At 45.7% G+C, this 25,343-nt stretch overlaps 1 protein-coding gene across 6 annotated transcripts in view; it reads right to left on the bottom strand.

The window, feature by feature from the left end:
* Ccdc30 (coiled-coil domain containing 30) overlaps positions 1-25,343 on the bottom strand; it is an 87,148-nt gene that overhangs the window by 21,577 nt on the left and 40,228 nt on the right. For 5 of the 6 annotated variants that reach the window (XM_085839021.1, XM_085839020.1, XM_085839022.1 and 2 more), the window contains 5 exons: positions 22,307-22,514; positions 13,339-13,518; positions 10,288-10,497; positions 6,616-6,770; positions 3,036-3,180 (listed from right to left, as the gene is read on the bottom strand). In XM_085839021.1, coding sequence (XP_085695147.1) covers positions 3,036-3,180; positions 6,616-6,770; positions 10,288-10,497; positions 13,339-13,518; positions 22,307-22,514 — 898 coding nt within the window. The remainder of the gene's footprint in view (positions 1-3,035; positions 3,181-6,615; positions 6,771-10,287; positions 10,498-13,338; positions 13,519-22,306; positions 22,515-25,343) is intronic. The other variant, XM_021159854.2, reaches the window with a different exon arrangement.

Below are 25,343 nucleotides of genomic sequence, written 5' to 3'. Positions count from 1 at the left end.
AAGATGGCGTTGCACCCCCTGAAGCCAGAGTTATAGGCAGTTGTGAGCTGCCGCATATGGGTGCTGGGAATCCAACTCTGGTCTTCTGGAAGAACAGCAAATGCGCTTAACCTGCCTCTCCTGAGCCATTCTAAGCCACCAGGACCAAACCTGATCCATAAGAGTCTCACAGCAGCTTCAGACTTACAGCTGATCTCCAGTAACAAAGCTAGGGAAGGTCCTGAAGAACAAGCCCGTGTTTTGTGGGATCTGATGCTGAATCCAGGCAGATGGTGTCCACTGAGTGAAAGCTGTGTACACCCTGCTGGTGCCCACACAGGACTGCTTTGTGTGGAGGAAAAACAAACACACAAGAACAACAATAAGAACCTGCTCGTCTGCCTTCAGAGGTGAAGTGCTGAAGTAGTGTGGGCTCAGGCTTGCCTTTCCCTCTTAGTGTTTCCTTGAACAAGCAGTCAGAGACATGGCAGACATCAGGAAAGACATCTTTGGCTCTGGAGGAGTTAGCTTCCCTGTGGTCTCCGATCCTCCGGGTTTCTTGGACACCCACAGCAGCTCCTTCTGATGATCTCCCTTCCAGAAGCATTCCAAGCACCTTTTCCTTGTGTAGTAAATACCTTCTTGTTTGTTTGGGGGCTCAGGGCACACAATCCCCAAACCTGATCAGGATGTACAATGTGCTGGCTATTTTTATATCAACTTGACGAAAGTGGCAGTCATCTGAAAGGAGGGAACCCCAATTGAGAAAAATGCCACCATAAGATCTAGCTGTAGCTGTAGGCCTCTCTCTCTCTCTCTCTCTCTCTCTCTCTCTCTCTCTCACTCTCACTCTCGCTCTCTGGTTTCTCTGTGTAGCCCTGGTTGTCCTGGCACTCATTCTGTAGACCAAGGCTGACCTCAAACTCAAGAGATCTGCCTGCCTCTGCCTCCCATGGGGCTGGGATTAAAGGTATGAACCACATCCCTGACTATAAGGCTTTTTCTTTTTTTTTTTTTTGGTTTTTCGAGACAGGGTTTCTCTGTGTAGCCCAGGCTGTCCTGGAACTCACTTTGTAGAGCAGGCTGGCCTCGAACTCAGAAATCCGCCTGCCTCTGCCTCCCAAGTGCTGGGATTAAAGTCGTGCGCCACCACCGCCCGGCAATTAATTTCTTAATTAGTGACTGATAAGGGAGGGTCCAGACCATTGTGGGTGGTGCTATCCTTGGGCTTGTGGTCCTGGGTTCTAGAAAGAAAGTAGGCTGAGCAAGCCAGTGAGCCGCACCTCCTCCACGGCCTCTCCATCAGCTCCTGTCTTCAGGTTCCAGGTCTGTTCAAGTTCTTGCCCCAACTTGTCCCCTTCCAGCCGCTCCAAAATAGGTTTTCTTTGTGTAGCCTTAGCTGTCTTAGAACTAGCTCTGTAGAACCAGGCTGGTCTCAAACTCACACACAAAGGTGTGTGGCACCACTGCCTGGCTCCAACTTGCTTTTGGTCATGGTATTCCATCACAACAGTAGTAACACTAGAACACCTCCTGTGTGCTTCCTTGGTGTGTTTTCAAACTTGGTATTCTGAGAAACCAGTCATGAAGGGCAGCTGGGAAGAGCTATCTTTTGTAAAAGAAATTTACATCTATGCAAGAAATGTAGGTCAGCAAGTTTCTATGTCAGGAAGTGGGCTTTATTCCTCTGTGTGTGTGCGTGTGCGCGAGCGCATACATTCACATGTGTGGGCGTGTATGTGCCACAGCCATCATAGAAACGTAGGAGGATGACGTCACCATCCTTGTCTTCTCACCTTTAGATGGGGTCCTCTTTGCTTTGCTACACTGTGTTCCCCAGGGTCCCTGGACCTTGAACTTCCAGGGATTCTCCACTCTGCCTCCTATTTCCCCATAGGGGCACTGGGATACCAGACACTCACACTGTGTGCTGGGCTTTTACGAGTGCTGGGGATCCTTTTTTTTTTTTTTAAGATTTATTTATTTATTTTATGTATCTGAGTAACCTGTAGCTGTGCAGATGGTTGTGAGTGAGCCTTCATGTGGTTGTTGGGAATTGAATTTAGGACCTCTGCTTGCTCCGGTCAGCCCTGGTCACTCAGACCCTGCTTGTTCCGGCCCAAATATTTATTATTATAAATAAGTACATTGTAGCTGTCTTTAGACGTACCAGAAGAGGGCATCCTATCTTATTATGGGTGGTTGTGAGCCATCATGTGGTTTCTGGGAATTGCACTCAGAACTTTCGTAAAAGCAGTCAATGCTCTTAACCGCTGAGCCATCTTGCCAGCCCAGTGCTGGGGATTCAAACTCAGGTCTTCACACCTTCCCAGCAAATGCTTGACCCACTGAGTGATGTCCTCAGTCCACATCGGAGAGACGTTTATCTGTATCTGAGATGACCCCTTCCTCATCTTACAATTCCTCCCCACACCTTCCACAACTTGCTTCTACTGTGCTCCTGAGGTCCCGGGGCCCTTTCTAGATAGCTCAGGATGCTGAGCAAACTATGACCCTTTTTAAGTCTCATGTTTTGTGGGAAACCCATTCATATATATGTAATTAAAATGGTCTTATTCCTATTAATTTGCCCTATGTTGATTATTTTTTTTTTAAAAATACATATTTTTCATTTTCTGTATAAGAATGTTCTGCCTTCATGTATGGCTGTGTGCCACACATTTGGTGCCTGAAGTGTTTTGACAGACAGTTGTAAGCTACATTGTGTGTGCCTGGAATTGAATTGAATCCATGTCCCCTGGACAAGCAGCCAGTACTCTTCATCATTAAGGCCTCCCTCCATCTCCTATTAACTTAATTTATAACCTTTCCCAGCCCAGATGATACAGGGAGGTCATATTTCCTTCCCTTCCACTTGGAGATATATCTGTATCTATGTCTGTAATCTCCATTATTTGTATATATTTGTTTTCCCAGCTAAATTCAGTAGGTAGAGTGTGCTCAGTGATTATTAGCTGAATAGCAGTAGTAGCAATGGAAACGCATCCCAGTCTGTGAGAACAGGAAACCAGGGACACCGGCTGCTACTTTCTTACCTCTTCACACTTCCTCCTCTCCCTCTCCAGTTGTTTTCGTAGGGCCTCTTGTTGCTGGGAATTGACTGTTTCCTGTTGTTTCTCCTTATCCTGCCAGGCTCTCACTTGTGTCTGGAGCTCATTTATGTCCTGGTCTAGGAGCATCCTGCAGGCAAGCAATGCACACACAGCAGGTCAGTCTGTGGACTGCCACACTCTGCAAGTGATCCCTAGGCCCAGAACTTCTGGGCCAGCACAAGGGAGTTTGTCATTTCAGCAGAGTGAGATACAGCTATATGTCTGCAAGATAAGGGGACCTGTGCAGGGAGCCTCCTACATAATAAGACACTTTTCCTTAATTCTCTCTCTCTCTTGCCACCAAAACAAATCCATGAGGAAGAAATAAATTTCCTCATGGCAGAGATGAGGAAGCTGTGGCACCAGGTACGCTAGGGCAAGGCTGAGGTGAGGCTCTGCTCCGGAGTCCACGCACCTTCTTCCCGGTGCTTTACAGCTTGGCCCACAATCTTCTAGCTCTAAACATTGCTGACACTGGTGTGCACACGGCAGCCCCGCTACAGATGACTCAGGGACTGACACTCTGTGTCCTGGGTCGATGGGGAAATCCACACTTCCCAGTGAGCACCGTCAGCACCTGCTTTTTCAGAGAGACTCATCAAACTACAGTTCCTGGAAAGACTTTGGGTTTCAAACCAAGATTCTCTTCATCCCAGAGATTCATCTTGAGGAATATGGCGATGGGAATGATGAAATAGCACCGATGGGCAAAATTCTCACCTGCATGCCAGGGCAGTAAGATTCTAAAGCTGCCTAGACAGCTTTGCCCTCTCTTATTTATGCATTCTAGGCAGATCTCTGTAATGAATTTGAGACTAACCCGGTGTCTTAGTTAGAGTTTTAATGCTGTGAACAGACACCATGACTAATGCAAGTCTTATAAAAACAACATTTAATTGGGACTGGCTTACAGGTTCAGAGATTCCGTCCATTATCATCAAGGTGAGAGCATGGCAGTATCCAGGCAGGCATGGCACAGGCAGAGCTGAGAGTTCTACATCTTCATCCAAAGGCTGCTAGTGAAAGACTGACTTCCAGGCAACTAGGGTGAGGATCTTAAGCCCACATCCACAGTGACACACCTATTCCAACCAGGTCACACCTATTCCAACAAGGCCACACCTCCAGATGGTGCCACTCCCTGGTCCAAGAATATACAAACCATCACAGCAACTGATAGGCTACTGGATGGTAGACTCTGAGACACTGGCTCAGGGCTCTGCCAGCTCCCAGGGTTCTGCCTGCTCTGGGGCTCTGCTGGGTCCTAGGGCTCTGAGCCTCTCGCTCTTAGGTTCTTTGGATGTAAGCGCAGGCACACTAAAGGTTGCTGGAGCTTAATTCTTCCAATCATACTTAACCCTACACCAACGTTCTCACTGTCGTTTTCTGCTTTATCTAAATCACTATATGCATATCTGAGAAAGTGTCTGTCTTCTTTATGGTTCTGTTAAGTAACCAGTTCGAAATTAGCAACCTTAGAAGACACTTGGGAGGACCTTTTCTTCATAATCAGAGCTGCCCAGACCAAGAAGCTGGCTGCCTCAGAACACGAGGAAGCTGTCGTCACAGCCCCAGTTCCAGGCCAATGGTCTGAAAGCACAACGGTCGGCTGCTGGTACAGTTCCACGAACCCAGAGTCTGACGCCCTTGAAGGCAGCTGCAGAAAGATGCATTGTTCAATAAGGGAGAATGAGTGTCTCCTCTCACCTTTCTGACACTCAATCTGGGCCCTAGCCTTTTGGAAGACACCGCTCATTCAGAGTGGGTCTCTCCCACTCAGTACACTGGCCCACAAGCCCACCTTGTCCAGAGACCCTCACAAATGCCCAGATGTGTCTTGCCAATGTTGTAGGCATCTCTAATGCTAGTCAGGTTGAGAACATTTTAAATTAAATGAAATTACAGACTTTGTGGGATGAAGCAGAAGCAGAGAAACGGGTGCCAGGAGATGCTTGTGTTATAAAGGAAGGAGAGCCTAAAATCAATACTCAGAGCTTCCACCAAAAGAAGCCAGAGAAAGATGAACATTATAAATCAAAGACAAACAGAAAAAAAGAATAATAAAAACAAGAAGCACAGTCAGGGGCTGGTGAGATGGCTCAGTGGGTAAGAGCACCCGACTGCTCTTCCAAAGGTCCGGAGTTCAAATCCCAGCAACCACATGGTGGCTCACAACCATCCGTAACGAGATCTGACTCCCTCTTCTGGAGTGTCTGAAGACAGCTACAGTATACTTACATATAATAAATAAATAAATCTTTAAAAAAAAAAAAAAAAAAAAGAAGCACAGTCAGGTATGAAGGAGCATGCCTGCAATTCTAGCACTCTGGAAACAGGCAGGAGAACTGCTGAGTTTGAGGCAAGCTTGGGCTATTTAGTGAGTTACAAGATAGCCTGAACTATGAAGTGAGACTCTGTGATCTCAAACTAGAACTTGGACAGTGGCAGCATAAAGATCAGAAGTTCAAGGCCAGCCTCCGCTATATAGAGGCCAGCTTGGGACACATGAGATCCTGTTGAAAAGATGGGTGGGGTAGGAAGAACAGATAGATAAATGGAACCAGGAAAAAACAATTAGAGAAAACCAAATAAACCTAAAAGGTAGTTCTTTGAAAAGACCAATATAATTGACAAGTTTCTGTTTAGGCCAGCAAACCAAGAGGTATTGGCTATAGAAATTACTAACACCAGAAATAAAACAGGGGTTTCTTTATTGGTCCCACAGATATTAAAAGGGCAGCAGAGGATATTATTATATCATTATAGCATCTTATCTTTTTGGTTGTGAGCCTAGCCTTTAACAGCTGAGCCATCTCTCCTGCCCTCATTATAGCATTTTAACCACCCATATGCCCACAGATATAATAGTTTTGATGATAAGTGGACTTCACTATTGAAAGATGGAGATGATGGAGACTCATATAAGGAAAAATAGGTAACATGCACACTGCTATATCCACTGTAGAAACGGAAGTATGCTGTGTGGTGTGCTTCCGTATAGTCCCACACTCTAGGAGCCGACTCAGGAACATCTCTTGACCCCACGAGTTTGAGACCAGGCTGGGCAGGTCAGCAAGACTCAGAAAGGAAGAGTGAGGAGCTGGAAAGATGGCCGTGTTGGTACAGTGCTGGGGAGCACATCCCAGTCCTCTGCAAGAGCATCAAGCATACTCAGCCACTGAGCTATCGCTCCACCTCATCCCAGCCTCTCCATATCGTTTTAAAAATGGGAGTTTTCTCAGGTTAATTATCTGGCCCTGTGGCAAGCTTGCTGGCACCTCCTGAATGTGCGGATGATACTTGTTATCTGTCCCTTGACCTGCAAGCGTCATCTGGCAGTGTTGTGTCAGCTCAGGGTATGCTTGTCTTGGGGCATCTTACTGCTTTCTTGTGAGCAGGCCTTGCATTGCAACTAGCTAGGCTCTAACTACTATCTATCTATCTATCTATCTATCTATCTATCTATCTATCTATCTATCTATCTATCTATCTGTATTCCCATGCCCTGGCGGTCAGTCCTTACCTCCTCTGCTGCTCCTCCTGGCACTGCTGCTGCAGCCTGGCTTCGATGCTCTTTGCTTCCTTAATCTCTTCCTCTAGTTGCTGCTTACGCAAAATGCAAACATCTGAGAGGCAGACTTGTCTCGCGTGGTCTAGCTTCTGCTGCAGGTCCAAAATCTTGATGGAAAAGGTAAAACATTATGAAGGGTGTAACCCTTTTCCAACCACAAACTCTACACTTAATTGAACTGTAGCAAGTTCCTGGCGGGGAGGACTTCGTAATTCTGTGTAAGGTATTCTCACGCTTCACACTGTAAAAAGGAATCTGTGTGTGCATGTTGTTGGCAGTAGCGTAGCCCAAACATGCTGTTAATGGCTTGTATGTTCTTTTTTTTTTTTTTAAAGATTTATTTATTTATTATATGTAAGTACACTGTAGCTGTCTTCAGACACTCCAGAAGAGGGCGCCAGATCTCGTTACGGATGGTTGTGAGCCACCATGTGGTTGCTGGGATTTGAACTCTGGACCTTTGGAAGAGCAATCGGGTGCCCTCACCCACTGAGCCATCTCACCAGCCCCGGCTTGTATGTTCTTAGTTAACCATCCCCACCGGCAGTCCTGGTGCACTGGAAGGGGACACTGTTGATACTAGCAGAGACCAGCCTGACTCAGTGGTTCAAGTACCTGAGCCAAAACACACAGAGAATGAGGGAGGAAGCAAGGATGATGAGGGGCACAGAGTCTCAGAATCGTGGCTGAGTGCTCAGGCAGAGGGGCCAGTCTGACGTTATAGCAAGTGCCTGCCTGCCTGCTTCCCCTTGTTCTGCCTCTCCTACTCCCTACATAACCTGCTGGCTAGAGGTGAGACAGAAGATGGGTTTTTCAGGTGTTAATCCACTGTCTTCTCCGACTGCCAGCTCTCTAAACAAAGAAAAGATTGTATTTTTTGTTTTGGTTTTGGGTCTCATTGTGTAACTGGCCTGGAACTAGCTCTGTAGACCAGGCTGCCCTCAGATTCACAGAGATCCACCTGCCTCTGCTTCCCCAAGTCCTGGGATGGAAGGTGTGTGCCACCATACCTGGCAGAAAGTGTATAATCTTAAGATTTGGTTTCTCTCTCTTGTTCACTGGCTTCTGCACGTGACAGCAATGAACTACTGCTGTCATTCACTGCCGAGGTTACCGGCCACCATGTGCACATACAGTGGCTTACTATATCCTCTGTCAGGGTACAGTACTTGTCTCTACTTCTATGCTGTGTAGAATGATGTCCCTCTGAAGAGGACTGCAACCTCATTTCCTGACATGCATATGTTATTTAGTAATTTCATGATAATAAGACAGACAACAGGGCTGGAGAGATGGCTCAGTGGTTAAGAGCACCAACTACTCTTCCAAAGGTCCTGAGTTCAATTCCCAGCAACCACATGGTGGCTCACAACCATCTGTAATGAGATCTGATGTCCTCTTCTGGTGCATCTGAAGATAGCTACAGTGTATTTAGATATAATAATAAATAAATCTTAAAAAAAGACAGACAACAATAGAGGGATACATGTATACACATACACACACACACACATACACACACACACACACACACACACACACATTCACTCACTCATACATAACTGTTATATACTATTGATACCTTGAGGTAAGCAGTCCAAAACGCAGAGCAATATTTGAAGATTTTTTTTGTTTGTTTGTTTTGGTTTGGTTTTTCGAGACAGGGTTTCTCTGTGTAGCCCTGGCTGTCCTGGCACTCACTTTGTAGATCAGGCTGGCCTCGAACTCAGAAATCCGCCTGCCTCTGCCTCCCGAGTGCTGGGATTAAAGGCGTGTGCCACCACGCCCGGCTGCAATATTTGAAAATAGCCAATTTCACAGCAAAAATCTTTCTTAAAAGTACAAAATAGGGCAAGGCATTGGTGGAGCACGCCTTTAATCTCAACACTCAGGAGGCAGAGGCAGGTGGATCTTTGAGTTTGAGGCCAGCCTGGTCTACAGAGTGAGTTCCGGGGCAGCCAGGGCTACACAGAGGAACTCTGCCTCATTCATTCCCTCTAAAAATTACAAAATAGGGTTGGAGAAATGGCTCGGTGGTTAAGAGCACTTGGCTACTCTTGCAAACAACCTGGGTTCGGTTCCCAATCCCCACATGGTGTATTATCCAAAACGAATTCAAGACCACCCTGTACCTCCCCCTTCAAAAAGGACTTTCCAAACTGTACTAGCAGGCCAAGTGCAGAGCCAGATAAGGACGCTGGCTGACTAAACAAATGTAAAAACAGAGTTTTAGCAGTCAAAATGATTAAGCCTGCAGCTACCAAAATAATATTAGCTGTTCTCAGAGAAATAACCATAACAAGATTAGCAATTCTCTTGCCCCCTGCCCCACACTGAATTCTGACAAAAACCACAAACCACCCTGACCTTGTTGCGAGAATTCCCCTGACGTTAATAGCTGTGACGTTAATAGCTGTGACGTTAATAGCTGATCCATAAGTTCAAAATGTACTATTACTTTACTGACCAAATCATAATACCCACTATGGGGGCAAGCCAAGTGAGTCACTAGGCCAAAGGGTTACTTAGTCACTATACAAACCAACCAATGCCTGAAAGGGTTACTTGCTACACCAGTGAGAACCCTGTTGCTCAAATCTGCCCCTTACAAAGGTATAAAAAGTGTGTTCTTTCTTTGTTCTGGGTCTCTCCTCTGGCCTGCGTGCTGAGAGGGGAGTCCCCAACATGTTGGATCAATAAAAATCCTTATGTGTTTTGCAGCGATGGTGGTCTCTGTGGTCCTTGTGAGTAGGGTCTTTTGACAAACTCCAACAATGGCAGCTCCCAACCATCTGTAACTCCAGTTCCAGAGGACCCAACGCTCTCTACTGACCCTCTCAGGCACCAGGCATACATGTGGTGCACATACATACATATATGCAGGCAAAACACTCATACACACACAATAAAGTAAATAAGACTAATTTTTTAAAGATTATAAAATAAGTCATATAAGCAGTCAATTCAAATGAAAGAAAAATAAGTTTGTTAAAATTAGAAAGTATAAATGTCCTATGGCTTCAATCAGTTCATATTACAGCTTCCATTAAATATACATCTGCATATACAGAGGTGTATATGTGTTATGTGCACATGTGTATACATGATAAGGGGTGTATTCTCTAACTCTCTCCACCTTACTTTTTGAGACAGGATCTCTTGCTGGTCTGGAGCGCACTATTTCGGCTAGGCTGGTTGACCGGCCAGTTCGAGACCCTTCTGTTTGTGTTTCTCCAAAGCTGGGATAGCAGGCCTGCGCTGAGGGTTCTGGGATCTGAACCCAGGCCGTCATGCTTGTGTGACACGTGCTTCACAGGTCCAGCCATTCCCTCAGTCCCAGGAGCTTACATTTCTAACTTCATGCAGTTTTTAAAAATGTACAAGGTTTATTAGAATGGTTGGGGCAGATGACTTAAAATTATTAAAGAGAGGAAGACATGGGGAGGGGGCAAAGAGAAAAGATTAGCTGGCCCCACGCTTACACACACTTGTCTCTTAAGGATACCCTCTTAAGGGGGTGGGGGGTGGGGGGTGGGGGGCAGGGTTCCAGCTGTGGGCTGCCACCCGAGCAGGAGGACAGTTCCAGCTGTGGGCTGCCGCCCGCCCGAGCAGGAGGACAGTTACCTTTTCCTGTGCTTCTGCTGCTTTGGATTTCTCCCGCGCCAGCTTTTCCTGTAGGCCCTGCTGGGATTTAAGGCTCTGCGTCTGCCTAAGCCCCTCCAGCTCCAGCTCCTTGACTTTCTGCTGACAGTGCTTCCACTCTGCTGTGAGCGAGGAATGCAGCCTGGCGTTGTCCAGCAACTTCTCCTGGGCCTGCTTGAGTTCAATTTTGATCTGGAGTTGGGGCATAAGTAAAAAAAATCATAAAAACAGGGCTGGGGATGCAGTTAATGGTAGAAAGCATTCCCGAGACCCATAGCACACGCGTGCCTAAACACACACACACACACACACACACACACACAGATAAAAATCAACATGGAGGCTGGCAAGATGGTTCAGCCAGCAAAGGTGCTTGCCACCAAGCTTGGTGACCTGAGTTCAACCCCCTTAAACCATTACAATGTCTCTGCTCTCCTCGCATCTGGTACTGAAGCAGGGGCTTTGGAGGGCTGATGATGCTTTGGAAACATTACTGACAAGAACAAATCTGTTCCTGGCTCATTTCTTCTCAAAAGGAACTCTGGCCTATCAGAAAGTCTGGAGTTCTCATTTCTTCACAACCTTGCTTCAAGAAAACTCAACAAGTCCAACGGGCGAGCAGGGCCCTGAATTCCAGGAAAAGAACAAAACAAAGAGTGAGGTATTTGGTGCACCAGATTGGTTCAGGGTCAGGAAAGCCAAGCCTCTCACTGCCAAAGAGGAGGGCACTCTCCCTCCCTAGCATACTGTCCATTACTCCCCAGGCCAGGGAATCTAAAGGCTGTGAGCCTCAGTGATGGAGCCCACAGGCACCGTTTAGAGATGCTGTTGAAGTCAGACTGCACTGGTCTAAAAGCTGTTAAGCCAACAACCTCTGTCTCCAGGGTGGCTTCTGCAGCCTAAAGAGGATCCAGTACAGTGTCTCGGTGTTCCGGGTGGCACAGAGCAGATGTGGGGAAGCAACTTGGATATCGGTAGAGAAAGAGTTTTCAGAGCCACCAGTGTGCTGGCTTGGTTTATACTGTTCTAGGTGGTGTCCCCGGACATCCACTTTGTAATGTGTTAAACTACCTATCATTATTTTATGCACATTCTTGGTAGTATAATCCACAACCAAATGGTTCAAAGGTAACAAAATAAGTATTCTGGGATGTTAATTACTCTAGCATGCCTAACAGTAGTGACCCAGAGTTTGATCATCCGAGTGGATTTTAGGAAATCAGTCCTATAGTGGGTAAGAGCATGGGCTATGCTGGTGGCACATTTGCAGCCCCCACATCAGTGGCTCACAACTGCCTGGAACTCCTACTCCAGGCTGTCCAAAGGCTCTGGCCCCTGTGAGCACCTGCACTCATGTACACACATGTACACGAGAGCACACATCCATACATAGCACACGCACGCACACACACACACTGACTCTGCATTTGCAAATCTAAGGTCTCAAAATGACTCCAGGCTGAGGAAAAGTACAATGTGGAAAGTCAAATCCACTCATGTTTCAATTCAAATTCTACAGTCTGCTAGCTTTGCAACCCTGGTGGCTCTGACAACTCTGAGGAGGTTTATGAGAGATACGGCCACTCTGTACATAAAAGGTAGTTACTGTACATGATACCACTACACGCCTGGCTCCAAGAGCCAGTAAACAGCATCTTCCCTCTTTATGAAGTGATCATTTTTCCATTCCTGAAAGACTGCCTATTGAATAGATATTTATAAGGGGCCAATTAGGATCTGTGTCATTCTGGTCATTGTAGAAAGACATACGATTGCTTGAGTATGTCCAGAGGTGAGTTGGACATGGTGATGTGTGCCTGGGATCTCGGCATTTGACATGTGGAGACAGAAGTAAGATGAGGAATCTTCATAGGGCTAACTAAGGTCAGCGTTGGCTTCACAGTGATTTCAGGACCAGCCTGGTCTACAGGATACTGTCTTAAAACAAGCTGATAGCCGGGCGTGGTGGCGCATGCCTTTAATCCCAGCACTTGGGAGGCAGAGGCAGGCGGATTTCTGAGTTCGAGGCCAGCCTGGTCTACAAAGTGAGTGCCAGGACAGCCAGGGCTACACAGAGAAACCCTGTCTCGAAAAACCAAAAAAATAAAAAAATAAAAAAAACAAGCTGATCTAAGAGGCCTTCTGTTTGACACTCCAGGTCTCTGCCACGCCCAGTTTGGTGGTACTGGGGATTAACCCAAGGTCTCCTATAGTCTAGACAAATACTCTACCAACTGAGCTACCTCTCCAGTCCCTGAAAATTGAAATTTAGAACCTTATATAGAGTTTCTAATATATATTAGAAACCAAGTCTGTAATGTATATTTATAGAACTGAATTGTATCTGGAAGAATACATTATTTATAATGGTGCCTTGTTCTGAACGTTTGTGTTTCAAAAAACAACTGTGAAACATCTGGGACACCTTCCCCCCTCCCCCCTTATGAATACATTTACTGGGAAGAAATACACCTGGCTATATGCAACTAATGCAGGGAGACCAGTCACTGAAATTAAATTAAATGTTAAAACATTTGCAATAAGGGGCTGGAGAGAGGGCTCAGTGGTTTACAGCACTGATCTCTCTAAAGTCCAGTTCTGACTCTAGGGGTCCTGAGTTCAATTCCCAGCAACTACATGGTGGCTCACAACCATCTGTAAAGGGATCCAATGCACTCTTCTGGTGTGTCTGAAGACAGCTGCAGTGGACTCATATAATAAAATAAATAAATAAATCTTTTTACAAAAATGTTAACTTATAAAAGGAAAAAAACAAAGAAAACAAACACTTGAGATACAGGTTTCAACAGACTCTGTCACTAAACACTTTTTTACGGACTGATAGCATCTGCACCGTTGGCAGCAGAGAGAGTGAGTGGAAGTGGGGAGTTAATGAATAGTTGGCCTGGCCCATTCCTCCGTGGATCGATTTTGAGGATTTTGAGTAGTAATGCCGGAGAATGGAGACTTGGCTCTCTCAAGCTGCGGCTGAGAGCGGGCAGGAAAGGCTGTGCCCGGGAGAGAGAGTGTTACCTTGATGTTCTCCTCCTGGAGCAAGCTGTTATGTTGTTTCAAGTCCAGGCTCCGGCCCCGCTCGTACCGCAGCTCCTTCTCAGCCGAGTTGCACAGGATCTGCAGGCGGTGCAGGTTCTGCCGCAGTTCCCGCAGTTCCCCTTGATGCTGGCAGCTTGTTTTCTCTCCAGATGTTAGATACTGAGGCAAACATTGTAAGAGAGAAAGGCGCTTGAGAGAGCACCGCTGGCGGTGTGAGGGGATCTGGGGGCTCACGGACGAGGGCTTCCGGAGTTAGTTCCATCACCTACAACAAAGGATGCTTCTACACCGTGCATGGTGGTGCTCCTGTAATCAAAAGCTTCTCTACACTGGTGTGCAAAGGCCAGCGAACCATGGGAACAAAAGCAGCTGTGCACCGTCAATTAACCTTTCAAATTCTAAAATCAATGAAAGGCAAACAAAATAGAGGATTTTTAGAGTAAAACACTCCCTTTTGAGTCTCAGAACTACAAAATACTTTAATAACGAAAACCAGGAACCCACATTATTTTCTAAAAACAGTACCCCTTGTGTGCTTGATGCCTGTGGAGGCCAAAAAAGGGTCAGGTCTGCTATAACTGGAGATACGGATAGTTGTGGTTGCTGCGAATTAAACCTGGGACCTCTGGAAGAGCAGACAGTGCTCTTTTTTTTAAAAAGATTTATTTATTTATTATATATAAGTACACTGTAGCTGTCTTCAGACACTCCAGAAGAGGGCTTCAGATTTTGTTACGGATGGTTGTGAGCCAACATGTGGTTGCTGGGATTTGAACTCAGGACCTTTGGAAGAGCAGTCGGCACTCTTAACTGCTGAGCCATCTCACCAGCGCCCGCAGACAGTGCTCTTAATTGCTGAGCCACCTCTCCAGCCCCACATTTAGTTTTTAAATTTTTATTACATTTGTGTGTGTGCATGTGTGTGTGCCTGCATGTGTGTATTACATTTATGTGTGTGCCTGTGTGTGTGTATGTATGTTACATCTGTGTGTGTGCCTGTGTGTGTGCCAGTGTATTACATTTGTGTGTGTGCCTGTGTGCATGCATGTGTGCTACATTTGCGGGTGTGCCTGTGTATCAGTGTGAGTATTACATTTGTGTGTGTGCTTGTGTGTGTATGTGTGTTACATTTGTGTGTGTGTTTGTGTGTGTTTGTGTGTGTTTGTGTGTGTGCCAGTGTGTATATTACATTTGTGTGTGTGCCTGTGTGTGTGTATGTGTTACATTTGTATGTGTGCCTGTGTGTGTGCCAGTGTGTATATTACATTTGTGTGTGTGCCTGTGTGTGTGCCAGTGTGTATATTACATTTGTGTGTGTGTGCCTGTGTGCACGTATGTGTTACATTTGTGTGTGTGCCTGTGTACCAGTGTGTGTATTACATTTGTGTGTGTGCTTGTGTGTGTATGTGTGTTACATTTGTGTGTGTGCCTGTGTGTGTGTATATGTGTTACATTTGTGCGTGTGCCTGTGTGTGTGCATGTGCCAGTGTGTGTATTACATTTGTGTGTGTGCCTGTGTGTGTGCCAGTGTGTGTATTACATTTGTGTGTGTGCCTGTGTGTGTGTATGCCTGTGTGTGTGTGTGCCAGTGTGTGTATTACATTTGTGTGTGTGCCTGTGTGTGTGTGTGTGCCAGTGTGTGTATTACATTTGTGTGTGCCTGTGTGTGTGTGCCTGTGTTCGTGTGTTACATTTGTATGTGTGCCTCTGTGTGTGCGCGTGTATGTATGTGCGTGCATGTGTGTTACATGTGTGTGTATGTATGTGCACGTGTGTGTATTACATGTGTGTATGTATGTGCATGCGTGTGCTACGTGTGTGTGTGTGTGTGTTTGCGTGCGTGTGCACATGTGTACATATGCGTGCCACAGTGCATGTGTGGCAATCAGAGGACAACTCTCAGGAGTTACTGAGCCATTTCACTAGCCCAGCTAAAGAGAATTAATAAAATAAGGATTAAATACCAACCAAGGAGGGCTCTGGGGAGCCAGTTTGCTATTCTTCCTTGGGACAGAGTGAGAGCTGCTTGCTTTCTGGGGGCTGTCTGGGAAGCATATCTTCCTCATGTGTGTGACCCCAGCTATAAAATCATTTTCATTGCTACTTCCTGTAATTATGCTACTGCTATGACTCGTAATGTAAACATCTGTGTTTTCTGATGGTCTTAGGTTAGGTTAACTCTGTGAAAAGGTTGCTCAACTTCCAAGTGGGCCGAGACCCACAGGTTGAGAACCACTGCTCTATAGGCTGCAGACCTGGGTTTAATCACTTCTGCAACGTGGGCAAATACCATCTACCTTGTGCCTAACTAAGGCCTCTGTTTGTCCACCTGTAAGATGGACAGATTATATTCCTACTCCATCATGTCACTTAATGAACACGGGTAACCGGTTTAGTGCAGTACCCACAGCACAACAATATACCCAAAACGTCAGAAAAACATTTTAAGTCTACCAAGCTAATTCTGCTTACAACTTGGTTCAAGAACAGTAAAGAAGGAAACCTCGCCTGGACTAGTGTTAACCAGACCATCAGCACCCACAGCTGACGTCACAAAATACTCCTGATACAACGCCCACTCTGCCCATGTGAGAGGCTACCACGACTCTTTCCCTATTTATAAGCATTCGGAAAGGTCTGGCATCTGGCTTGTCTGTTGCTAAAATTGTACATTTAGTAAGATTAAGCTAGGGGGGCTGGAGAGATGGCTCAGTGTTTAAGAGCCCTGACTGCTCTTCCAAAAGTCCAATTCCCAGCAACCACATGGTGGCTCACATCCATCTGTAATGGGATCTGATGCCCTCTTCTGGTGTGTCTGAAGACAGCTATAGTGTATTCATATACATAAAATAAATCTTAAAAATAAAAGAAGACTAAGCTAATATAGCACCTTACTAGCCTTACTAGATACTACCATCTGGCATCAGGGGTGAAGAACAGCACACACACACACACACACACACACACACACACACAGAGAGAGAGAGAGAGAGAGAGAGAGAGAGAGAGAGAGAGAGAGAGAGAGAGAGAATGAACTTGTCATCAGTGCCCAGAACAGGACAGAAATTGTCCAAACTCTACTCGCTTACCTGCATCTTTGCCATGCAATCATGGGGCTAGAGAGATGGCTCAATGGTTAAGAGGACCCAGGTTCAATTCCCAGCCTCAACATGGTGTTCACAACTGTCTGTAACTCCAATCCTAGGAGGTCCAACACCCTCTTGTGGCCTCTTCAGGCACTGAGTGTGACTGGTGCACAGTCATGCATGCAGGCAAATACACACACACACACACACACACACACACACACACACACACACACACACACACACTGAAGAAAGACTGTGTGCAACAGCTGACGTGGGAAACAAAGTTCAAATAGAAATAATCAACCTTTCATGAGCTCCACAGGTCCTTTTTTTCTCTTTTATGACTAAGAAAGAGGGGTTTTCCTTTCAATACATCTTAGTGGCACAACTGGATATTTTGCATACAAGACGAAGGTGGACCCTTTCTTGTAACACACAGTATTTGAAACTGGATCTAAGATTTAATTATAAAGGTAAAAAAATAAAAATAGTCTCAGAAGAAACATGAGAACAAAGCCTTCTCATGCTCATTTAGATAAGATCATGAGACAAACACTAAAAAAGTGTAAATGGATCTGGGAGTGGTGGTGCACGTCTTTAGCCCCAGCCCTCAGGAGGCAGAGTCGGGTGGATCTCTGTGAGTTTAAGGCTGGCCTGGTCTACAAAGCAAGTCCAGGATAGCCAGTACTACACAGAGAAACCCTGTTTCAAAAGACCAAAACAAAACAAAAAAACAAAAACAAACAAACAAACAAAAAACCCAACCCAACAACAACAACAAAAAACCAAATGGTGCTGGATGTGGTATTGAACCCTTAATCCCAACACTCAGGAGGCAGAAGCAGGCAGATCTCTGAGTTCAAGGCTAGCCTGGTCTACAGAGTGAGTCCCAGGACAGGCAGGGTTACACAGAGCAACAAACAAGCAAGCAAACAATTGTAAATGGGGGGCAGTGTCTGGGAGATGTCTCAGAGGTAGAAGCACTTGCTATGTAAGCAAGATAACCAGAGGTCAGGGCCTGCAAACTCACGTAAAATGCTGGCTGGGTGGATGGAAGTGGCAGTCTGCTTGTAATCCTTTCCTTGGAAGGCAGAGGCAGACGATCCTTTGAACAAGCTGATTAGTTAGAAGAACCCTATCAGCCACCTCTGGGTTTGATTGAGAGACCCTGCCTCAAAGATAAGGTGGAAGACTGATGAAGGATGACACCCAACATCAACCTTGGGCCTCCACGCTTACATGCGTACATGTGTACATGTGTATATACGTACATGTGTACATAGGTGTCTGTACTCCCAAGGAAGCAAACAAGGATACATACACCACACACACACACACACACACACACACACACACGCACACGCACACGAAAAGAAAAACTCATAAATGGGTGTTTACATAATAAAAACATATGTGTATCAATGGGCAGTGACAGGAAAATGAAGAGACAGTCCATTGAGGGGCTATAATATTTGAGTATCAAATATCTAATAAGGTATATACAGAATAAATAATAAACTTTTACAACTCAACAAGACAAAACAAATGTAGTCCAATTAAAACTAGGGAAAGGAGTCAACTAGACATTTCTCTAATGACAATGTGTAAGAGACTGTAAAAACATTTTAAAATACATCATGTCATTATACTCATTAGGAAAATAAAAATCAAAGCCACAAATATGACAGGGATTAAAATGACTATATTTTTAAAAACAAGACAATAATAGTTTTGGCAAATATGAAAAAGAAAAACTGAGACCATGTACAGTATTTGTATGCCTCAGTGATTTTATTTTGATGGTAATGATGGTATTAGAAACACACCAGGATTTGGAATGGCTGCATGTGCGTGGAGTCCTGGTGCTGGGGAGACTGAGGCAGGAGGCTCTGCTGGTGGGGGCCAGCCAACTGAGGCTCTAAAGAGACGCTGACTCACAAATAACGACAAACAATAAGCAGCCTCCAAACCCCAAACAAAGCATGAGATGGATAGGCACACATTTTCACACCAGCGCTATTCATAATAATCCAGCAGTCAACAACTAATGTTAAATGTGGCCTAGCCATAGAAACGTCATCAGCCTAAAACGAACAGTGAATACTGACACCACCTTGAACAGACTTTGAAAACAGTGACACGAAACACATCAGTCACAAAAGGTCTCCTGGCATGTGATTCTAAATATATCGGGAAGACCCAGAACAGACAAACCCACGGTGAGCAGGGGCAATAAAGGAAATCGGGTGTCATGTAAGTGGGAGTGGCCTAGCTTTAACTGACAGCTTGGTCCAGCTTAGAGGCATTCAAAGCACTCTACCTGAGGAATGGGTTGCATGGTGTTGTGTTTTCTCACATCTCCTGCTTTCAGAGATGTTAGATGCTTTTTGTCTGATCTTGTAGCCAAGTAAATAGTGTGCCTGGAGATACTTTAATAAGACTATGGGCTTAGCCTGCTGTCCTACTGTGTACTCAGTCTAAGTTTACTCTGCCAGGGTTTCTCTGTGTAGCCCTGGCTGTCCTGGAACTCACTTTGTAGACCAGGCTGGCTTTGAACTCAGAAATCGGCCTTCCTCTGCCTCCTGAGTGCTGGGATTAAAGGCCTGCACCACCACGCCTGGCTTGTTTACTCTGCTTTTAAGAGAACAATGTAACCAACCATACTAAGCCTTGGGTTTCCCATGCAATGAATTTTTACAACCTAAGCTAAGTGCACAACTTTAAGTTATAAACTCTTCCATACAAATACTGTACCTAGAGTAATGTTATGGTGTATGTATGTGTGTGTGGTCTATGTATAAGTTTATGTGTACATGTGTGTGTGTGCATGCATGTGCATGTCTATGTGTATGCCACATATTTCTCTGGGAGAGACATGAGAGAAACAGCCTTGGAGAACAAGGAGGGAGATCTGGGGCCAAAAGTGAGTTTGCAGCCTTGCCCGGCTGCCAACAGAGACATCAGTACTTCCCCCCACTATCCATCGCCACCAACTTCGTGGACAGAGGGGTGGCGTGGGAGCTAGTGTCAGTTTTAAAGCTGCAGTAAGGTGGGCTTAGGTCCTGATCTTGCTTATAGAGGTGCTACAGCTCTCTAGATCCTATTCAGACACCGAGCTTCTCTAACGAATGCAAGCATGCCACACAACTCTGGGATAACAAATACGAGCGGGCAGATGATGATAGCTTGGGGTGGTCCCTATGCTTTGCTTGGGCAATCTAAGTGGGCTCTGCGCTCACACATCCTGATACAGAACTTTACAACTTGGGGTAATCTTCAGCACTCTGTATTGTCACCTCCACACTGATAGACTTTTGAGTTTTGAGAAAAGCATCAACAGGTGGAAAGAGGAGATCTGCTGGACCATGAGCCATCTAGTTGGACCAAACACATGCACGAGCCCCATCTACCTTATTCATTGCATCCAGGTAATTCATTTTGGTTGAATAAATAAGAACAACTTTTTTTTCAATAACTCATGGTCATTAGGGGAAGAAAAATATACTGAGCCACACTAGAATTTCCTGAGGCCCCAAGAGGCTGTGTGGCTGTAGAACTATTTGCCCTTCCACAAAGTGACTACACGAGAAACTTCCTTAGGATTTTTGCATGTTATTCAGCCAAACTTGCTTTTTGTCATAACTGTGGGGGTGTTCTTGGTTTTGTTGTTTGAGAATTTCATGCATTCGCATAATGTGCTTTGATCTACCCACCTGCATTCCCTGCCCTTCAACCTGTCCGCCATCCTCCCTCCACCTCTTCCCAGTTTTGGGCATTGACTAACAAGAGCTTCAAACAAATGGGGAAGAGAAATTAGACTAGCAAATTAGCCAGGAATTACTTTTTAGATGTTACATGTAGGCAAAATTTTATACTCTTAGCTGAGCATGGTAGCACATACCTGCAATCCCATCAGTCAGGAGTGAGGCCAGCCTGGGCTACATTCTGAACTTCCAGTCCAGTCTGGCTGCAAAGCAATACCCTGACCCCCCAAACCAAACAATTCACCACCAACAAAACCCCAAACAACAACGATGACTTTGTAATTGTTAGGTTTCTCTTTTCACATCTTCCCAAGCAGGCTGCTCTGGCCCAGTGTCCAAGAGGGGAGAGGATGGGGTCTCAATGGGAGTTCTTGTTGGGCATTTGAAGTCATGCTCTTCTTTGGGCTTTTGAGCCAAACAAGGTCTGACTTCTCCTTACTCTCCTTGTGCCTTGTGTGTGTGCTCGTGTATAATCTCTCTCTCTCTCTCTCTCTCTCTCTCATCTCTATCTCATTCTGCAGCACAAGCTGTCTTTGAACTACTGTGTGGTCCCTCCCTCCTCAGTCTCCTGTGGGTCAGACAGGAGACTACGTTTCTGATGCATTTTCTGATCGTTTCGACCCACAGCTTGAGAAGTGCCGGGGTATAGTCACGAGGCATCAAGCCTGGTTATATTTTAATTACTATGGCTTCTTCAACTTTTAAATTCTACTTCCAAATCTGTTTACTTCCTCCTTCTCCCTTCCCATGCTGGATTCCATCCAGGGCATGCTTACATCTCCAGCCCTTGACTTACATTTTAAAAAAAGAAGAAGACATTTTTGGCTGCTTATGGTATCCCATGCCTTTAATCCTAGCACTCTGGAGAGACATGCAGATCTCTGTGATTCAGCCCGGCCTGGATACAGTTCCAAGACCAGCCAGGATTACACAGTGAAACATTGTCTCAAAGTAAATAAATTGATAGATAGTAAAATTAATAAATAAATTGATAGATAGTAAAATTAAAGGTTTCTCTCTCTCTCTCTCTCTCTCTCTCTCTCTCTCTCTCTCTCTCTGTGTCTGTCTGTCTGTCTGTCTGCGCATGTGACTTTGGGTACTCTCAGAGAGGCCAGAGATGTTAAAAACCCCTTCGAGTTACAAGCAGTTGTGGGTTCTGGGCATCGAGCTCAGGTTCTCTGTAAGAGCAGAGCTCACTCTTAACTGCTGAGTCAGCTCTCCAGCCTGCCTTTCCCGGAAGTACATTCTTGACCTAGTTCTCAGCCTTTTTTTTTTTTTTTGAGACAGAGTCACTTACAGTCCTGGCTGGCCTCACTCAACTTCATTATGTAACAAAGGGTGACTCTTGATCCTCCTGCCTCTACCTCTCAAATTCTGGAATAGCAGGAGAACACCTGGCATCTTATCAGCCCTTTAAACTTGGAAGGTGGTTTACTCGCAAATACAATAGTTTTAACAATCTCAAAATAATTTCTGGAAAGGTGTCTACAGAAAAATTTTACTCTGAACAAGAGTCCTGTAAGACTAAGAACCAAAGTGGGGCTGGTGGCCACTCCCTTTAACTCTCTACAAGCAGAGCTGCAATAAATAGCAAATAGACAGGGCCCTATTTAAAACAAGCTCTCTGAAGCCAGTTAAAAAACAAAACAAAACAAAAGAAACCCTAAAATGAACACTTGATTCACTGAGCTCCCTAGGATAGGAAGAGCGGCACGTACCCTGCCATCTCTTCACCCTCATCCATCTGAGACAGAGGTGTGCTTTCTGAGCCTGCCTTGAGCTTACGGCTCAGTGGGGGTCATCCCTGCTCAAAACCCACAGGAAGGCAGGAGGAAAGAAGCAACTCAGGAGAGCTGTGCTGCCCCGCCCCCATAATTAAACAAACAAACAAACAACCCTTCAATAATAAAGTGAATCAGCAGGTTCAGACTTTGGTTGTAATTTTATTACCGCTCAAGTTGTAACGTTGTATAAGAAACCTTAAGAAAGAAGGTTTTTAAAAAAAAAAAAAAAACACAACCAAACAAAAAACGATGCTTAAATCCAGGGCTAGTCAGAAGGACGGGCCCCAGAGCGTGTGTCTGCAGCACATACCTTGGTGCTACTGTCATCTGAACTATCACCACAGCTCTGAGACTGGAGGCTCGCCTCTTCTTCAAGCCTCCCAACTTCCTTGGGCTCCACGGCCAATGGCTGTTCATGACCTCGCATCTGCTGTGACTCCTGCCTCTCTCTGGGGAAAGTGGCCGCCTTCACTGACCCGTCTGGCATTTCCTCCTGTTTACTTTCTCCTAATTCAGAACTTGGTACAAATATAACAACAAAAAACTATCAAACAAATATTCTTGTGGCAGAATAGTGAAGAAGAAAATCCTACACCGTAGGTGATGCCCCCTGCCCCCGCCTCCCCCAAACTTGAATTGTACGGCAGTGGAATTGTTCTTGTGCATTGCATAGCAATGGCTCTTCCCCCCCCCCCCCCCACCGCCCTCACTCAGTCACGGAGATGACCCATCTTATATTTTCATATACACGTACAGCCCAATAACCAGTTTAAATGATTTTTCTCCTCTCTGGACTTCTACTATGGCAGTGGGCAGATTTGGGTCATAAAGATTTCCAAATGCCACTCAAAAGCAATAGATACCTCAACGGGAGCTACAGTGGGCTGCAAGGGTTTATGATTGAGAAATAAGGATATCTGAACACTAATCAGGCTGAGTGGTAGTATATAGCTTGGTGAATCATTGACTTGAGCTAAAAAGGGGCAACACTAAAAGTGTACACCCACAGTAAAGATGAGATCATGGAACACAAAATATCCCACAATGGTTTAACAAATAAGTTCTGCGGGGGCCCGCAAGATGGCTCAGTGGATGAAGGTGCTTGCTGCCAAGCCTTGATGACCTGAGTTCAATCCTTGGGACTCAGGTGATGAAAGAGAAGAGTCAAGCTCTTTACTTTGTCCTCCTCTGACCTCTACACAGGTGCTGTGGCATGCTTATATCTTCCACTCTCCAGTAAGTAAATTTTTGTTTTTTAAATAAAAAGTATGCCAGGAAAAGCAGATGAGAGGCAGTTGTCTCCATCCACGTAGTAAGTATCAGGGTCGGGGATCAGGATAGGGTCTGGAGAGACTTCAAGGTGTTTCAGACATTCCTCATCTGTCAGATGTGGCAGGTGGGGAAGAACGAAGTGACATCTGGATTTCTGACTGGGGCAAGTGCGTGGATTAATACAGGGTGAACTAAGGTGACAGGGTATGGATAAGGATGGAGACAGGCTTGAGGTGAGGATGCCGACACAGGAGAGCACGTTAGAAACCCAGACACGAGGAAGAAGGGCTCGGGGATGGAGGGAAGGGCTCAGCCAAGACAGAAAAGAGCAAACAGATTGACTGGAAAGCCAGAGAAAGAGGGAACTCCATGAGCACTTAAGCCACAGAAACAGAAGGAAGGGCGCACCTTCAGCCACCAGAGAATGTACAGAAGTGTGCGCGTGCGCGCGCGCACACACACACACACACACACACACACACACACACTGGGGGTGGGCGTCGCTGCGTTTTGCTTCTGGTGTCTTTCTTTTTTGGCAGGCTGGAACTGAACCCAGGGCCTTCGGCATGCCAGGCAAGCTTTTTGCCTCTAATCTGCCACTGCACAATGGTCCCACTTGTATTTCTAGTCCCCCAATCTGAAGGTTGTTTGGGGTTCCTTGGAACCCAGCCTTGCATGCTCTACAATCATAGCTGCTGTTCACGTTCAAGGAGGAGCTGGCATCACAAAGGAAGAGCCATAAAGAGGTTTAGATTCTGAGGCTGGAGAGATGGCTCGGTGGTTAAGAGCACTGGCTGCTCTTCCAAAGGATCTGAGTTCAGAACCTAGCTGGCAGCTCAGAGCCATCCTTAACTCCAGTTCCAGGGGATGACTCCCCCTTCTGGTCTCCATAGGTACTTCATGCATGTGATGCACAGACATGGACGAGGGCAAAATACCCATACACACAAAAACAATTACTTAGAAACTTAAAAACATCTAAAAATGTTTAGATTCTAAAAAATTGTAAACCATGAGCATAGACTGCCCTGTGGAACTGCAGGTGCTGATCTATTGAGCTGTAATGTAACCTGTCTCCACTGTAATAAAATAATTCTTAAGCCGGGCGTGGTTGCGCACGCCTTTAATCCTAGCACTCGGGAGGCAGAGGCAGGAGAATTTCTGAGTTCGAGGCCAGCCTGGTCTACAAAGTGAGTGCCAGGACAGCCAGGGCTACACAGAGAAACCCTGTCTCGAAAAACCAAAATAAATAAATAAATAAAATAAAATAAAATAAAATAATTCTTAAAGAAAAAGCTCAATGTGTGAGCGGTGGTGCTCGTGGTAATTTTATTTAAGACAGCAGCTGACAGAGACAGACGGTTCTGGCTGGAACATGGTTTTGTCATTTCCCCCAAGGGTACCCCCCTGTGCGAACCAGTGAGGCATGTTTGAGATATCCTTCAACCAGCAAGTGTGAAGAGTAGCCGAGGATGACTTCTGATGTCAGCCTTGGGCCTTGGCATTCGGGCACGCAGGCACACAAACACCCACATGCCGGCACATGCAAAATGCTCTGCTCCCTGGCTGCCAGACTTGCCACAGGATATAATCCCTTCCTGCGTGTGCTCCTTCTGCCGGCAGGCCGTTGGCAGAGATTTGGGGCCATGCTTCTGAACCCCCAGAACCATGAGCGAAAGAATACTATTGAAGACTTCAGCCTCAAGTGTTTGTCAAAGCAAGAGACATGGTCCCCACGTCAGCAAATGAAACAATCAAGCTGGAAGTCAAGTTGCTTTATTTATTTATAATTTGTATTACACTTAAATTTGTGTGTGCGTATGTGTGCACTGTGCATGTGTGACAGAGGACAGCCCGTGGGAGTCAGTTTTATCCTTCTGTCATAGGTCTTAGAGATCAAACTCGGGCTTGGTGGCAAGCACCCTTACCTCCTGAGCCATCTCACCGATGCTACCTTTATCGTTTTGAGATGGGCATCTTTCACTGAGCCTAGACCTTACCAATTTAGCTAGCTGGGTTAGCCCGTGAGTTCTGGGGACACTTCCATCTCCATATGCCAAACCAGTAGGGGAACA

The sequence above is a fragment of the Mus caroli genome, unplaced genomic scaffold (genome assembly GCF_978045245.1).
Source record: "Mus caroli unplaced genomic scaffold, Mus_caroli_1 scaffold_6, whole genome shotgun sequence".
In the NCBI taxonomy this organism is placed as follows: Eukaryota; Metazoa; Chordata; class Mammalia; order Rodentia; family Muridae; genus Mus; species Mus caroli.
This window is presented reverse-complemented; position numbering and strand designations above follow the sequence as displayed.